Source organism: Mustelus asterias, chromosome 12 (genome assembly GCF_964213995.1).
Source record: "Mustelus asterias chromosome 12, sMusAst1.hap1.1, whole genome shotgun sequence".
NCBI lineage: Eukaryota > Metazoa > Chordata > Chondrichthyes > Carcharhiniformes > Triakidae > Mustelus > Mustelus asterias.
Window position 1 is genome coordinate 16,182,723 of NC_135812.1, and position 17,726 is coordinate 16,200,448.

At 47.5% G+C, this 17,726-nt stretch overlaps 1 protein-coding gene across 1 annotated transcript in view; it reads left to right on the forward strand.

Moving 5' to 3' along the window:
- LOC144501277 (TNF receptor-associated factor 4-like) overlaps positions 1-15,800 on the forward strand; it is a 122,142-nt gene extending 106,342 nt beyond the window's left edge. Inside the window, exons 3-7 of the mRNA XM_078224831.1 lie at positions 1,173-1,277; positions 2,924-3,085; positions 7,050-7,211; positions 8,277-8,432; positions 13,478-15,800. Of these exons, the coding sequence (XP_078080957.1) occupies positions 1,173-1,277; positions 2,924-3,085; positions 7,050-7,211; positions 8,277-8,432; positions 13,478-14,110 (1,218 nt within the window). The 3' untranslated portion in view covers positions 14,111-15,800. The remainder of the gene's footprint in view (positions 1-1,172; positions 1,278-2,923; positions 3,086-7,049; positions 7,212-8,276; positions 8,433-13,477) is intronic.
- The last annotated feature ends 1,926 nt before the right edge of the window (positions 15,801-17,726 follow it).

Genomic DNA, 17,726 nt, shown 5'->3' on the forward strand with positions numbered 1-17,726 from the left:
TAGGTGGATTGGCCACGGTAAATTGCCCCTTAGTGTCAGGGGGACTAGTTACGGTAAATGCATAGGGTCATGGGGGTAGGGCCTGGGTGGGATTGTGGTCGATGCAGACTTGATGGGCTGAATGGCCCCCTTCTGCACAGTAGGATTGTATGATTGTTATGAAGCTATTTGGCCCATTGAGTCTGCACCCACAGCAATCCCAACCATTTACCCTGCTAATCCCTCCAATTTATGCATCCCGGGACACTAAGGGGCAATTTAGCATGGCCAATGCACCTAACCTGCACATCTTTGGACTGTGGGAGGAAAACTGGAGCACCCAAAAGAAACCCACGCAGACATGGGGAGAATGTGCAAACTCCACACAGACAACGACCCAAGCCAGGAATTGAACCCAGGTCCCTGGAGCTGTGAGACAGCAGTGCTAACCACTGTGCCATCGTGCCGCCCCAGGTTACGAGGATAGGGTGAGATTGTTGTCGATGCAGGCTCGATGGGCCGAATGGCTTCCTTCTGCACTGTAGGGATTCTGTGAATCTATGACTCTATGAAATAGCATAAGCATTAAATGGTTTGACGTGGGCTAAGGAGTTAATTCTTTCTCCCAGAACAGGGTAGATTCATTAAATTCCAAATACCACCTAGGAATCTTTTAAATGTAGCGAAATAGACCAGGTTTCTGTCTATGCAGCACTCCCATTAGTGCAGCACTGAAGTGTCTCACTACATTGAGTTCCCCAATCCTAAAGGGGGGCTTGAGGCTGCCACCTCTTTAATTTGGAGGCAAGTGGGTTACCAGTGATCCAAAGTGATGAGTGATGTTTTGGTTGTGTTCTGGTCTTGTGAACTAAAATGAAATATTTTTTTAAATGCATGTGTTATTTCTTGAGCGCTGAAGGACAGAGAGAATCCAGAGTCGAAGGCTGGTTTATGGGGAGTTAGTTCATCTTGGTCTGAGAGGTGATGGATATGTGTCCTTGGGCTAAATGTTCTGCCAACAGAGGAATAAAAAAAAAAAGGTTTTAATATAGCCTTGCTCAATCGCTTATAATTTCTCTCCCTGAAACTTCTGTTGCTGATTGGATTTATTATTAATAATCAATCTTGTGTTACCGAGTCGCATGAACATATTTTATTCATTGAGTTTAAGCGTCGTGTTCTTGCTTTTTCAGATCTATCCTGATCCCGAGTTGGAGGGCCAGATTCTGGCCCTGCCCATTCGTTGCATTCACAGTGAGGAGGGCTGCAGGTGGACAGGACAGATTAAACAGCTACAGGTAAATCATCTTCCAGCAGCTTACTGCAGAACCATAGAAAAGTTGCAGCACCGAAGGAGACCATTCAGCCTCATAATTTGAGATAAAGATTCCGGGCCTGTCCTATGAGGAGGGACTAAATCGGTTAGGGTTATATTCATTGGAGTTTACAACAGTGAGAGGGGATTTCATAGAAACTTATAAAATTCTGACAGCGTGGATTCAGAAAGAATGTTCCCGACGGTGGGGGAAGCCAGAACAAGGAGTCCTAGTTTGAGGGTAAGGGGTAAACCTTTTAGAACTGAGGTGAGGAGAAATTTCTTCGCCCAGAGAGTGGTGAATGTGTGGAATTCACTACCACAGAAAGTAGTTGAGGCCAAAATGTTGTCTGATTTCAAGAATAAATTAGATATAGCTCTTGGGGCTAAAGGGAACAAGGGATATGGGGGGGAAGGAGGGGTCAGGAAACTGAATTCAATGATCAGCCATGATCAGAATGAATGGCGGAGCAGGCTCAAAGGGCCGAATGGCCTATTCCTTCTATTTTCTATGGCCCATTTTGTCCATGTCAGCCCAAGGACACCCAGGAGCCCTTTCTAATCCCACCATTCTACTCATAGGCCTGTAAATGGACAGTGATGTTACGCTGGGGCCCAATCTACAAGATAGGCTATTGAAACCCTCTTAAATTGAAGTAAATTCCAGTGAATCTCGCGTATTATCAGTGCCGGGCAATTAAACAGGAGTCCGATTTGGACAGTCAGTGGCTGAACGCACAGGTTAGCGGCAATGAAAACCTCTGAGCCCTCTGCCTCAATAATGCATCTTAACCCTTCAACTCAGCCAGGGCCTACACCTCACTTACTATCTCCGACACCAAACTGACCTTGAATTATCGCTAAACCTGACATTGAGCCAAGCAGCCATTAGGAAGTGGACAGAGACTGCCTTAAGCCCATTTTGCCTGTGACTCCCATAGCTATTGGAGATCTTCATCCCATCGATCTGTCCTCCTTTATTATGAACATTGCAGGCTTGTTTTGGTATTTCTTAGAAAGGTGTTCTCAAGTCTGTGCCGCTAACCCAACCATTGGGGAGACTCTTTTTGAGGACCTGTTGGCGTCAACGGGGCCTGGAGTGGCTCGGTGGCACAGTGGTTAGCACTGCTGCCTCACAGCACCGGGGACCTGGGTTCGATTCCCGGCTTGGGTCACTGCCTGTGTGGAGTTTGCACATTCTCCCCGTGTCTGCGTGGGTTTCCTCCGGGTGCTCCGGTTTCCACCCACAGTCCAAAAATGTGTGGGTTAGGTGGATTGGCCATGCTAAATTGCCTCAGTGTCAGGGGGACTAGCTAAGGTAAATGCATGGGGTTATGGGGATAGGGCCTTGGTGGGATTGTGGTTAGTGCAGACTCAATGGGCCAAATGGCCTGTTTCTGCACTTTAGGATTCTATGATTCTATGCATTATTTTCTCCTCTGCTCGCCTCCCTCTGCGAGGGTACAGTGGCAGTGATACTGGGTGCCTTGTGGGTACGTCAACCAAAGGTGCCATTAGTGCGAACGGCGCAGTTGCTAACTGGGTCAACCCAGCACTGTTTGGGATTCCACGCTTTTGCTGAGTGACATGTTTCCAATGTTGTTTATTTTTCCCATTTGCATTTTACAGCCCCATCTCTCCACGTGCCCGTTCAATGTGATCCCGTGTCCAAACCGCTGTACAATCAAGCTGAGCAGGAGGGACCTGGCTGAACACCTGCAGCACGATTGTCCAAAGCGTCGAGTCAAGTGTGAATACTGTGGCAGCGACTTCACCGGGGAGGGTTATGAGGTGAGAATTCTAGACTGGTGTTGTGTGGCCCAGAGGAGAAGTACTGACCTGCTACAGGTTGGGCATCAGCAACACTGTTTTAACTGATTTAAGCAGCAAATCATAGAACTCCTACAGTGCTGGTGGCCATGAAACCAGTGTCGATTGTCAGAAAGACCCATCTGGTTCACTAATGTCCTTTAGGGAAGGAAATCATACAATCCCTACAGTGCAGAAGGAGGCCATTCAGCCCACTGAGTCTGCACCGACCACAATCCCACCCAGGCCCTATCCCCATAACCCCACATATTTACCCTGACACTAAGGGGCAATTTATCATGGCCAATCAATCTAACCTGCACATCTTTAGACTGGGAGGAAACCAGAGCATCTGGACACGGGGAGAATGTGCAAACTCCACATAGACAGTGACCCGAGGCCGGAATCGAACCCAGGTCCCTGGTGCTGTGAGGCAGCAGTGCTAACCACTGTGCCACCATGCCGCCCAATTTAATCTGCCATCCTTACCTGGTCTGGCCAAATGTGACTCCAGAGCCACAGCAATGTTGTTGACTCTCAATTGCCCTCTAAACAAGGGCAATTAGGGGTGGCAATAAATGCCAGTGATGCCCATGTCCCATGCATGAATTTTTAAAAAGTGCAAAAGGAGGCTATTCGGCCCATCGAGCCTGCACTGACAGCAATCACACCCAGGCCCTGTTCCCTTAACTCCACATCCCCAAACACTAAGGAACAATTTAGCATGGTCAATCAACCTAACCCTTTGGACTGTGGGAGGAAACCAGAGCACCCGGAGGAAACCCACGCAGACACGGGGAGATTATGCAAACTCCACACAGACAATGACCCAAGCCAGGAATCGAACCCGGGTCCCTGGCGCTATGAGGCAGCAGTGCTAACCGCTGTGCCACTATGCTGCTCTGATACCTTGCATACTTGGATAATACAGATAAATGTACTTCACGTGTGCTCATTCACTGAGCATCCACCACCATTCATTAACCAATTATCAAAATACATTTCTCACACAGTGGCACGGTGGCACAGTGGTTAGCACTGCTGCCTCACAGCGCCAGGGACCCGGGTTCAATTCCCAGCTTGGGTCACTGTCTGTGTGGATTTTGCGCATTCTCCCCGTGTCTGCGTGGGTCTTGCTCCAGAAGCTCCGGTTTCTTCCCACACTTTAAAGATGTGCGGGTTAGATGGATTGGCCATGCTAAATTGGCCCTTAGTGTCAGGGGGATTAGCTAGGGTAAATGCATTGGGTTATGGGGAGAGGGCTTGGGTGGGATCCTGGTTGGTGCAGGCTCCACAGACTGAATGGCCTCTTTCTGCACTGTAGGATTCTATGATTCTATTCCTGGAGTGTTCTGCTTTTTTTTTGAAAGCAACAAATATACAAGAAGGTTAAATCTTTGTACACCGTGTGAATGACGATTGAGATTACACACCCAGTATCTCAGCCTACTTGTTTCCTCATCAGAAATGCAATTGGCCGCATCTGGATTCCAAATTAGCCACATGTGGATAGCAGCGCTGTACTGCGGCAAGAAGAATTTGTGCACGTTGTGATTCATTTTGCGTACATGATATAGTCATTGACTCAGATCGGATCTAGCCTGATGTTCCACTCTGATGGAAGAGAGTTGCATAAATCCAGTAGAATTGGCGAATCAACAATAGACCCCGTGGGGGTTTTAGTCTCAACGAGGCAATTGGAGACCAAATGTTTCGCTAATTCTCGAGACACCTTCACAAAGACGAGCTGTTTTTCTCATGTTTCTTGCTTGAATGTGCGAGCGTGTTTGTTTTAAAACAGCGTTGCTTCTTCCCATAGTTTAATTTGTAATGAGGTATCTGTAGTCATTGTCTTTGTTTGACTTGAAAATGATCTGTGACTACTTGAATGCAGTGCAACTTAAGCTTTTGTAAACACTTGATCCATGTGTGTCCCTTTGGCGCTGTACCGTAATCCCATGTTTTTAAACCTGTGTTAAAGATGCACTGTAAGAGTTTTAACAACACCAGGTTAAAGTCTCAACAGGTTTATTTGGTAGCAAATGCCATTAGCTTTCGGAGCGCTGCTCCTTCGTCAGATGGAGTGGATATCTGCTCTCAAACCTGTCTGGAGACAATACACATCTCTTTAACCTGTGCTTAATGCTCCCTCCACTCACATTGTCTGTATCTTTAAGACCTGGTTGGCTGTAGAGATTCGCATTCTAATCAGTATTCTGTAACTTGATTTTGTGTCTCTGTATGGCCTGTTTGAGAGCAGATATCCACTCCATCTGACGAAGGAGCAGCGCTCCGGAAGCTAATGGCATTTGCTACCAAATAAATCTGTTGGACTTTAACCTGGTGTTGTTAAAACTCTTACTGTGTTTACCCCAGTCCAACGCCGGCATCTCCACATCATTAAAGATGCACTTGCAGACTCGGGTCAGGGCATGAGAGAGAGTAAGGGAGCTCAATGGAACAGACTGGTCAGGATCTGTACCTCTGCCGCATGACGGTGCACAATGTAAACCTGCTTTCTGAATCAATTAACTTAACTGGGTGGCACGGTTAACACTGCTGCCTCACACTGTCAGGGACCCAGGTTCAATTCCCAACTCGGCTCACTGTCTGTGTGGAATCTGCACATTCTACCCATGTCTGCTTGGGTTTCCTCCGGGTGCTCCGGTTTCTTCCCACAGTCCAAAGATGTGCGGGTTAGGTTGAGTGGCCATGCTAAATTGCCCCTTAGTGTCAGGGGATTAGCAGGATAAATGTGTGTGGTTACGGGGATAGGGTCCGGGTGGGATTGTTGTCGGTGCAGGCTTAATGGGCCGAATAGCCTCCTTCTGCAGGGATTCTATGATTCTATAAACTTCCTATTAGGCGGTTTTCTTTTTTAAATAGGGATTTCTCACTTCACTAGTTAGTGTGTGGTAGGCTGTATAGGCTGCCGTTGGTGAGGTGTGGCTTTTGCTACCAAATAAACCTGTTGGACTTTAACCTGGTGTTGTTAAACTTCTTACTGTGTTTACCCCAGTCCAACGCCGGCATCTCCACATCGTTTCTGACCCTGCCAGACATGGCAAAGCGTTAAAGTAAATGAGGTAACATTAGTCTGTGTGGTCAGGCGTGGCGTTAATCTCTTTGGTCTCTGACCAAAGATGGTTATTCCAATTTGCTGAGCATAAACTAGAACTTTTCTGCCATGAGCAATGATTTTAAGACAACCCAATTTGTCTGTGCCCGCTTGTCCACACGCTGCTCCACTAGTTGCCCGCTGGGTGAGGCTGCCCGCTGGGTGAGGCTGCCCTATTTGGCCCCTGCGTGCCTCACTGCAGCTGCTGGATAGAGATGGCTCACATTCTATTAGTTCAGGCTGGATTCCTGAAGGTGAAAGGCCAGTGTCTGACCCACTGGAGCATGGAGTCCTTCCCGATTTTATCTCTCGCACATGCCTTCTCGTCCCTTTCTTGTTTAATTGCTTGAAATGGAATATGGTTGATTCACAGTTCAGGCGGTTTGGGGGGAGGGGAGGGGGGTGGTGGCTGACACTGTATTGGGCTGGAAATCATGGCTCCAGGGAACTAGGTTCAATTCCGGCTTCGGGTGACTGACTGTCCGTTTGTGTGGAGTTTGCACATTCTCCCCGTGTCTGTGTGGGGTTTCCTCCGGGTGCTCCGGTTTCCTCCCAAGTCCAAAGATGTGCGGGTTAGGTGGATTGGCCGTGATAAATCTGCCCCTTGGCATCAGGGGGATTAACAGGGTAAATATGTGGGGTTATGAGGAGTGAGTGGGATTGTGGTCGGTGCAGGCTCGATGGGCCGAATGGCCTCCCCCTAGGGATTGTATGAAAGATGTTGTGGATCAGCACCTTTTGTTTCTGCCCCGACTCTGGAAACGTTTGGCTCTCTGCTTTCTCCAGACAGAAGTGGAATTGCACTCACGTGGTTAATCTTTCCCACAGAATCACCAGGGGATTTGCCCTCAGGAGAGCGTCTACTGTGAAAACAAATGCGGGGCCAGGATGATGCGACGCCTACTATCACAACATTGCCTTACAGACTGTCCAAAGCGCACACAGCCCTGCAAATTCTGCGGCAAGGAGTTTGTCTTCGATACGATACAGGTTCGTCCTCGTTTTGCGAGACTCGGGAGAAAAAAATCAGTGCTTAGGTTCTCAGGGCTGACATTTGAAAACAGCCAAAGGATATTCGGAGTCACTTAATGTCGCCTTTATCCGGTACACGGTTGCCGATGTGAGCTAGATATGGCTCTCCAGAAATGTTAGAGTCTGACGTAGCCCTGAATTAAATACGGATGCCAAGATAAATGTGAGCATCGACAGCCAAAACTGGGATTAAGAATCAACTGATGACCATGAAACCATTGTCAATTGTTGGAAAAACCCATCTGGTTCACGAATGTCCTTTAGGAAAGGAAATCTGCCGTCCTTACCTGGTCTGGCCTGTACGTGACTCCAGGGCCACAGCAATGTGGTTGACTCTCAAACTGCCCTCGGGCAACTAGGGATGGGCAATAAATGCTGGCCAGCCAGCGACACCCATGTCCCAAGATTGAATGAGTAAAAGAATAGCAGAACAACGTGCTGTATGGTCTATCTGCTCCTCCTGTTTATAATCTTTGCAATCTAGTGTCAGGGGTTTAGCAAGGTAAATGTATGGGGTTACAGGAATAGGGCCTGGGTGGGATTGTGGTCGGTACAGACTCGATGGGCTGAATGGCCTCCTTCTATACTGTAGGGATTCTATGAATAGTAGAGCGGGCCCAATGTGCTGTATGGTCTATAATTCTATTTATAATCTTTGTAAAATCAAGCATCAGGCCTTGGTCTGTGCTGGGCTAGCTACTCGGAAGGCATCAATTGACATTGGAGTTGCTGGGCTGAAGTGGGTGGAGGAGGGAGGGAGGAATATCCAGGTTCCCCTTTCCTGACGCTATTGATTGGTTCTCGCTGAAAGACGTGTGTGTGGATGTTGGGTGAAGGGAGTTTGAAGTAGTAGCGGGGGCCATAGTCAAGGACAGACACTTCCCTGGCAAGGGGATGAGCACTTGAGGAATGAGGACAGGTCACTTGCTCTGGTCGTGCCAGATACGCAATGTAGATCATTAGCTGTATTGAGAGGCAAAGTGAATTTCTAACTGATCTGTATCCTCCATCTGTTTTGAACAGAACCACCAATATCAGTGCCCACGATACCCAGTCGTCTGCCCCAACCAGTGCGGAGTGTCAAACATTGCCAGAGAAGATCTTGCCAATCACCTGAGAGACAACTGCAACACCGCCATGGTACTCTGCCCCTTCAAGGATGCCGGCTGCAAACACCGGGTAAGAATGAAGCTGAACCCTTGCCTTCAGGCCCCTCAAAAGCTTTGGATTTGACGAGACTTGGCAGAAGCGTTCCTCGCCAGGAAGACTGTGAATCTGATTTTTATTGCTGCTGGAATCACTCCCCTCACCGTATCTGTTAGCAGACACAGCTTAGCTTTTACTCCCATTGATCTGAGCAGAAGCTATTTTTAGATTGGTAGAATTTTTACGCCAGCAATGGCTATAATTAAACCCAGCTCAACAATTTCTGTTTGAAGCCAGATAACTCCAACCCTCAATTATCCAAAATACATCAAAGTGATCCAGTTGCTGCTGCTTTATTTTTATATATAATATATGCACGCTTTATACACACACATATATTGTATATACACACATATATATTGCGTATGCTGTGTGTGTGCGCGCGCGTGTGCTGTGTGCAAGAGCGTACGTGCGTGTGCTGTGTGTGTGTGTGCACATGCAAGTGTGCTGTGTGTGCGTGCACATGTGCTGTGTGCGTGCGCTGTGTGCGTGCACGTGTGCTGTGTGTGCGTGCGTGCGCGTGTGCTGTGTGTGCGCGCGCGTGTGCTGTGTGTGTGCGTGCGTGTGCTGTGTGTGCATGCACGTGCGCTGTGTGCGTGCGCTGTGTGTGCGTGCGTGCACGTGTGCTGTGTGAGCGCGCGCGTGTGCTGTGTGTGCGCGCGCGTGTGCTGTGTGCGAGAGTGTGCGTGCGTGTGCTGTGTGTGCATGCACGTGTGCTGTGTGCGTGCGCTGTGTGTGCGTGCGTGCACATGTGCTGTGTGTGTGCGCGTGTGCTGTGTGCGTGCATGTGCACGCGCGTGTGCTGTGTGTGTGCACGCGCGTGTGCTGTGTGTGTGCACGCGCGTGTGCTGTGTGTGTGCACGCGCGTGTGCTGTGTGTGTGCACGCGCGTGTGCTGTGTGTGTGCACGCGCTTGCGCGTGTGCTGTGTGTGTGCACGCGCGTGTGCTGTGTGTGCATGCATGTGCGTGCGCTGTAACATTCAATAACATTAAAAGGAATAGGCTGCTCCCTCAATGAGCCTCAGTTACTGACTGGGCCCAGTCTGGAAAAGCTGCAGCATTGCTTCTGAAACCCAGATTATTTTGGGTGTTCCTCTGGCTCAGTGGATTCTCACCAGAGTGGTGCCCGCGCTCTGATGCCATTCCTTGCCCTGCCTGTTTTGGATGGAACCATGTAATGGACGGAGCTTGGCCCCTTCACCTTCCTGGACCTTCATGCTGGGGCTGGGGCTGGGGAAGGGCTGTTCGGCCGTGAAGAAAAGTTCCATTTGCCTCCGTGCTTGGGTCGAGTGCCCCCTCCCCCCGCCCACTGCCTCTCCCCCCCCCCCCCCCCCCCCCCCCCCCATTGCTACAGTCGTTTCATTTGGAAATCATCCCTTTCCCATGCGCTTTGTCCCAAGGACCTTTGTGCCTTCACTATATGTTCGCAACCTCAAATGCTGTTCAACCTTGGGCTATGACATCGTCAAGGTTACACGGTCTGAAACTGTTCATTTATTTGGTGGGAATTTTATTCTAAGTGCCGCTCAAGTGAACACGACCTGCAGTCAGTCATGTGTGTAATGGGGTTGTCAAAGTTCACAGCTGACTGCGCGGAAGGAGAAGTCTCTGATAACATGTCTCGATAAGCGAAGGATGGGGGTGGGGAGGGAGGTACGTGGGTGGCTGCGCAACTGTATATATTTTTTAAAGTTTGTTAATAATCCTCGTGTTTGCTGAGCAGAGAGCAGCAAGATCCCCAAGTCAATGTTCAAATGAACAGAGTGAAGGAAGATGTGTATTCTGTGTCAGTGACACAGCGTTCATGTTTTATCTTTGCTTGCAGTATTGGAAAAAAAAACCCACCCAGATTAATATTGATTTCTCCGACCAAGTTATTATTCCAAGGATTGGACATGACCTGCACGTCACGGTGCTGTGACCAAAAGATGAATTATATTGAAGACTTTGTTGATGTGATTTGTACCCTCCTTCTCCTTCCATCGTAACTTCATTACATAAGCCCACTGGGGACACTAATTAATTGATAAATAAAGAAATAAACAAATAAATTGTCAATGAACTAATTTCTGTATGACTTATCGTCATACCAAACCCGTAAACCATCTGAATAAACGGGAATGCCCCTACATGGGGCGGCATGGTGGCACAGTGTTGCTTCACAGCGCCAGGAGCCCCGGGTTTGATTCCCAGCATGGGTCACTGTCTGTGTGGAGTTTGCATGTTCTCCCTGTGTCTGTGTGGAGTTTCCTCCGTGTGCTCCAGTTTCCTCCCACATTCTGGTTAGGTGCATTGACTTGAACAGGCGCCGGACTGTGGTGACTAAGGGAATTTCACAGTAACTTTTATTCTTTTTAAACGCTGGCAGGAAGGTGGTACCTGATTTGCGTTAAGTGCCCTGCGTTTCTAGACGCTGCAGAGGGGCATCCAACTTGGATGAATTCACCGCTTATAAATCAGCTTTAAGTCAGGGACTCCCTTAACGATTCGTTCTGCAAGTGTCATGCTCAGTGCCAAACTGAATCCAAAATATTAGGCCTGATCCCTGAAACAAGGCAACGGCAGATGCAGTGCTCCTGCAGTTGGGCTATGGTTATCATCCATAGCTAGGGGATTTTCACAGTAACCTCATTGCAGTGTTAATGTAAGCCTACTTGTGACACTAATAAATAAATAAACTTCAACTTACTCATCCAAGAACTCCTACTGTTATTGTAGAGTTGTTTGAATTTAGCTGGGGGAGGGGGGAAGCCAGTGGGGGGGGGAGGGGGGGTGGTGGTGGTGGGAGGGGGGGGGTCTCCCTATGGAAAGTACACTCACTTGGCAGAGAGTAGATTCTATGGCCGGAATCTTTACTGCCTCACCCGCTCCAATTCCAGGCGGGTGAGGCTCGCAGAATGGAAATCTCCATTGGCCTTGCCCAAGCAAGGTCGTAAAATCCCACCCGACATGTCGAGAACGTGTTATGAAAGCTCTTCCTCGTGGTGGTATACACTTGGGCCTCTACATGTGCCACAACATAATGAATAGGACGAGAGGTCATAGTTTGAGGATAAGTGGTAAATCTTTTAAAACTGAGGTGAAGAGAACTTTTTTCACCCAGTGGGTGGCAGGTGTATAGCATATACTACCACAGAAAGTAGTTGAGGCCAAAACATTGCCTGACTTCAATAATAAATTAGGTACAGCTCTCGGGACTAAAGGGATATGGGAAGGGGGAAAGGGGGAGTGGGGGGATCATGATATTGAATTCGATGATCAGCCATGATCAAAGTGAATGGCGGCGCAGGCTCGAAGGGCCAAATGGCCTACCCCTGCTTCTAGTTTCTGTGTTTCTAATAGGAACATGAGTAGGCCATTCAGCCCCTCCACCCTGCTCTGCCATTCAATAAGACCATGGCTGAACTGTGATCTGATTGTGGTTTCAACTCCAAATTCTTGCCTGGCTATTCCCATCCCCACCCCCCACTCCCTCGGCCTCCTTTGCAGATTGAAATTCTGTTTAGCTCAGCATTGAGTATATTCAATGGCCCAGCCTCCATTGCTGTCTGGGGAAGAGAATTCCAAAGACCACCAACCCCAACGCGGAGAAGAAAGTCCTCCTGATCTCCACCTTAAACGGGTGACTCCTTATTTCTAATCAGTGTTCCCTGGTTCTAGCTCTAGACCCCACTGCGAGAAGAAACATCCTCTCAGCATCTACCTTGACAAGACCCCTCTGAATCTTGCATCTTATTAAGATCTATTTTAAATTCCAATGAATATAGGCCCAAACTGCTCAACCTTTCCTCCATAAGACAACCCTTTTGTTCTAGAAATCCTCCGAGTGATTCTTCTGAGCTTGTTCTGAATGCAGATAGCAGATACCCTGCTTGTCCCTCGCTTCCACCAAGGAAATCTGCCGGAAGATACCTTTTAGTCATAATTGGGTTCTTACAACACCTCATGGTCAAACATAAGAATCACAAAAAAATCCCTACAGTGCGGAAGAGGCCATTCAGCCCATTGAGTCTGACAGAGTATCTTACCCAGGCATTCTGCCCTATCCCTGTAATGCCACACATTTACCATGGCTAACCCCCCTAAACTTCACACCTTGGGGCAATTTAGCATGGCCAATCCGTCTAACCGAGACATCTTTGGAGTGTGAGAGGAAACCGGAGCACCCGGAGGAAAACCACGCAGCCACTGGGAGAACGTGCAAATTCCACACGGACAGTCACCCGAGGCTGGAATCGAACCCAGATCCCTGGAGCTGAGAGGAAGCAGTGCTTACTACTGTGTCACCGTGCCACCCTCAACATCCTGATGAGACTTTCTGTCTGAGTGGCCACCTAGTTTAAATGAGAGGAGAAACAGATCCTAGCAACAGGCAGGCTCTGGAAATGGGGGTAGAAAATTGAAGGGATCAGTAATGTAATAAGTCTTTGGAAGCAGAAGTCCTTTCACCAAAATCCCTTTAGTTACAAACTCTAACAACAGTTCACAGAGTGCTATCAGTCAGCAGTCTAACTCCGGGAACTGACTCTCCCGGTTAAATACAAGGCAAAGACTCCCTGATTGGCCCATCAATTGGACCCTTAATCAGCGAGTTCATTCTCCAATAGGCCAACCTCAATGGCCTGGTTGAAGTCATTACAAATAAGTTAAAAGCAAAATACTGCGGGGTGCAGGAATCTGAAACAGTAACAGAGAATGCTGGAAAATCTCAGCAGGTCTGACAGCGTCTGTGGAGAGAGAATGGATCCAATGTTTCACGTCTGGATAACCTTTCGCATCTGGATGACCTCGTTCAGACAAAGGATCATCCAGATGCGAAACGTTGGCTTCATTCTGTCTCCACAGACCTGCTGAGCATTTTCTGTTATTGTTGAAGGGACCAATGGTTGACTTGATGCTGCCCTTTGATTTTGATTAGTTTACGTATGAAGGAAGTTCTGCCTTCTGTAATGTCAAACTCAGCAGGTGAACAGTGAGTGAGGGTCTCGCTAATGAATCTTTTGTGTCTTCCACTGTAGTGCCACAAGATTGCGATGAGCAGACACATTGATGAAAGTATGAAGATGCACCTGAATATCATGTGCAGTCTGGTGAACCGCCAACGCCAGGACATCTTGGAGCTAAGGCGGGAAGTGGAGGAGCTCTCGGTCGGCAGTGACGGCGTTCTGATCTGGAAGATAACCGACTATTCGCGCAAGATGCAGGAAGCCAAATTGCGCAATAACTACGAGTTTTTCAGCCCCCCGTTCTACACCCACCGCTACGGCTACAAGCTGCAAGTGTCGGCGTTCCTCAACGGCAACGGGAGCGGGGAGGGGACCCACTTGTCGGTCTACATCCGCGTCCTGCCGGGCGAGTACGACAACCTTCTGGAGTGGCCCTTCTCCTACAAGGTGACCTTCTCCATTATGGACCAGAGCGACCCGTCGCTCTCCAAACCGCAGCACATCACCGAGACCTTCACCCCTGACCCCAACTGGAAGAACTTCCAGAAGCCTCTGAACTCCAGGAACTCCATGGATGAAAGCACACTTGGCTTTGGATATCCCAAGTTCATTTCTCACGAGGAGATCAAGAAGAGGAACTACATCAGGGACAATTCCATCTTCATCAGGGCTTCTGTGGAGATCCCTCAGAAGATTATAGCATGAACATCAACTGGACAGAAAGATTGCTCCTGCTTTATCATCAAAAGCTTTTTTTTATACACATGCATATATATATATATATATTGTGATACAAACAAGTTGCTCGAGAACCAAAATTTCTGAGGTACTTTTGAGATTTCTCCACTGTGCACTATTGAACATTGCCTAATGTGCATGTGTAAATTGGCATGATATTTAGATACTGGGTCTACCCACTTCAGGGAGACAAAGAATACCTCTACAATGTTGTCTTTTTTTAAAAAAAAACTATGTGTCTATGATTTGCCATAGCTTCAGTATCTATGGTCACAAGAGCCATCTGATTCTCCCCTTTGGAGGGGGAGAACATTGCAAGCTGTATATCACCATGTTGTTTAGTCTGATGAACAGTCCCATATTATAGGATTGGTTTGAGAAGTTAAGACAGGTGGGAGGGCGAGTTTGTTGAAGTCTGAAGGTCTATTTGGGTTTAGTAGATGGTATTTTCATTCAGGCAGCTTATGACGTTGACCAAGGCGCCCATTCAAAGGGACTGGGCACTTGTCAAAAGTGTCCATCCGAGGGACTGGTCCCAACTTCTTTCTCAATAAGTAACGGTCAACTAGGCGGAAGGGTTGACGCCAGGCTGATTCCAGTGCTGCCAGAAGCGGTTGTATGTCTTTGTCTATGTACTGTCATTTAAGCTGGTCAAAGTTGGCTTCTCAGGTGATCAAACGTATAAAACCCAGTCTTCAGTATTAGTTACAGAGAACTGATTTTGGAGGGAAAGTGCAAGCTTTCTCCACCACATGCTGAAGAAAACAAGAGTGCTTGTAGCCAGTTTTCAGTCAGCCTTTTAAAAACAGTGGGAGAGAAACGTTTTGAGGGAGAGGGTAAGAGACACTTTCTTATTTCCATCCCAGTTTTATCTCTTTACAAGGAAAATGACATTGTGGCTGGAATTTTACCGCCCCGCCTGCCACGGGAATCGGAGCGGCCGAGGGGTGGACAACGGGAAGGCCCGTTGACCTCGGGTGAGATTTTACGGTTTCAGGGTGAGCAAGGCCGTAAAGTCCCAGCCTGTATGTCTCAACTTTGGCCATCGTTGACTGTTGAGAATCACCCGTTTAAAATGTTCGTAACCAACTAAGGCATGTGCAATAAGTAAATGCCAAGATTCAAAGATGTGACTAGTCAAAGTCGGTAATCTACAATGGTAATACCAGGAAGTCTTATTCTTTTCATTTTTTTTCCTCTCTCTTTCCCTTCTCTCTCCTTACGGCGCTCTCACAGAAGTTGGAATCTTTTGCTACATTTGAACTTTACCGGTGCAAGCTGTTTCTATGTCTATATCTGTGTTCGCCGATTTTTTGAAAACGGAAGAATTTTCTAAAGCTGTATATTTTAAATAAAACTACATCTAGGACTTTAACTGTTTTGTAGTAGAGTAGGGTTTTTTTGTATCAAATATCAATGAAAAGCTGGAAAAATCTCAATGGCATGTTTAATGTAATTCCATTTTGTGGGTCAGTTAAAATCCATTTGGAATTTTAGGAAGTAGTCTTCTGCATTACTTGATTCCCGTGTATAATTTCCCTTCTAAAGCTATTTATTTTTTAGCTCTGTTGTTTGATCATTGAGGTAGATGTGTTTGAAAGAACAAGAGATGATTGTCTGTATGTTGTCTTTTTCAAAATAAAATGTGTATTCATACAAAGCTTTGTTCTGGTTTTTGTACTTGTCGGAAGAATCAGTAATGTTCTATATATTAAAGTGTTGGGGAAAAAAAGAAATGGACACCAGGACTTAGTCTGATTTGATTTGATTTACTATTGTCACATGTATTAGTATATAACGAAAAGTATTGCTTCTTGCACGCTATACAGACAAAGCATTCTGCACATAGAGCAGGAAAGGAGAGAGTACAGAATATAGTGTTACAGTCATAGCTAGGGTGTAGAGAAAGATCAATTTAATGCAAGGTAGGTCCATTCTGGCAGCAGGGAAGAAACTGTTCTTGAGTCGGTTGGTACGTGACCTCAGGCTTTTGTATCTTTTTCCTGACAGAAGCATGTGGAAGAGAGTATGCCCAGTCGCGTGGAGCCTTTGATTATGCTGGCCGCTTTTCCAAGGCAGCGGGAAGTGTAGACAGAGTCAATGGATGGGAGGCTGGTTTGCGTGATGGATTGGGCTTCATTCACGACCCTTCTGTTGTTTCTTGCAGTCTTGGGCAGAGCAGGAGTCATACCAAGTTGTGATACTAACAGAAAGAATGCTTTCTATGGTGCATCCATAAAAGTTGGTGAGAGTTGTAGCTGACATGCCAAATTTCCTTAGCCTCCTGAGAAAGTAGAGGTGTTAGAGGGCTTTCTTAACTATAGTGTCAGCATGGGGGGACCAGGACAGGTTGTCGGTGATCTGGACACCTCGCAACTAGAAAAGAAAACTGCATTTATGTAGCGTTGTTTAACTGCAGGATGTTCCAAAGTGCTTCACTGTTGGACGTACTTTTTGATGTGTAGCCATTGTTATAATGGAACAGCAGTTCCATGAGACAAAGACCCAAACAATCATGCAATAACCAAATAATCTACTTTAGGCAGGTAAATATTCACCAGGATACTGAGGAGGAAAGCCCTGCTTCTCTACAAATAGTACTATGGAAGTGTTTATCATATCCGCTCAAGAGAGTAGATGTGGCCTCTACGTCATGTCTGTGTAAATTAGATATCACTCTAGGGGCTAAAGGGATAAGGGGGGAATCAGGATATTGAATTCGATGATCAAAATGAATGGTGGAGCAGGCTTGAAGGGCCGAATGGCCTACTCCTATTTTTTGTTTCTATATCCCGTCCAAAAGACCATAGAATCCCTACAGTACAGAAGGAGGCCATTTGGCCCCTTGAGTCTGCATCAAGTCTCCAAAAGAACATCTTACCCACACTCACCCCCTCCCTGTCATCCATGCATTTAGCATGGCCAGTCCACCTAACCTGCACATTTTTGGAGTGTGGGAGGAAACCGGAGCACCCGGAGGAAACCCAAACAGGCACAGGGAGAACATGCAAACTCCACATAGTCATCCAAGGCTGGAATTGAACCCAAGTCCCTGGTGCTGTGAAGCAGCAGTGCTCACCACTGTGCCGCCCATCGAAGACATCACATCGGATGGTGCTGGGATCAGCGCCAGGGACCTGGGTTCAATTCCAGCCTCGGGTGACTGTGTGGAGTTTGCATGTTCTCCCCGTGTCTGTGTGGGTTTCCTCCGGGTGCTCCGGTTTCCTCCTACAGTCCAAAGATGTGTGGGTTAGGTTGATTTCCATGCAAAATTGCACCTTAAAATGTCAGGGGGGCTAGCAGGGTAAATACTTTAGGGTTACGGGGATGGGGCCTGGGTGGGTTGTTGACGGTGCAGGCTCGATGGGCTGAATGGCCTCCTCCTGTACTGTAAGGATTCTATGAACACACCCTCAATATTGCCCTCAGTGTCGACTTCCAGGCTGTGAGCTCTGCTTTTTTTGAGTGGAACCTGAATCAGGACCCTTGAACCCATTAGTTTGTGAATCCAAGTGGCCATGCTTCACATACCTGCCTGGATTGCTGGTGTTAGCAACTGAGAGGCGACAGCACCATTAATCCC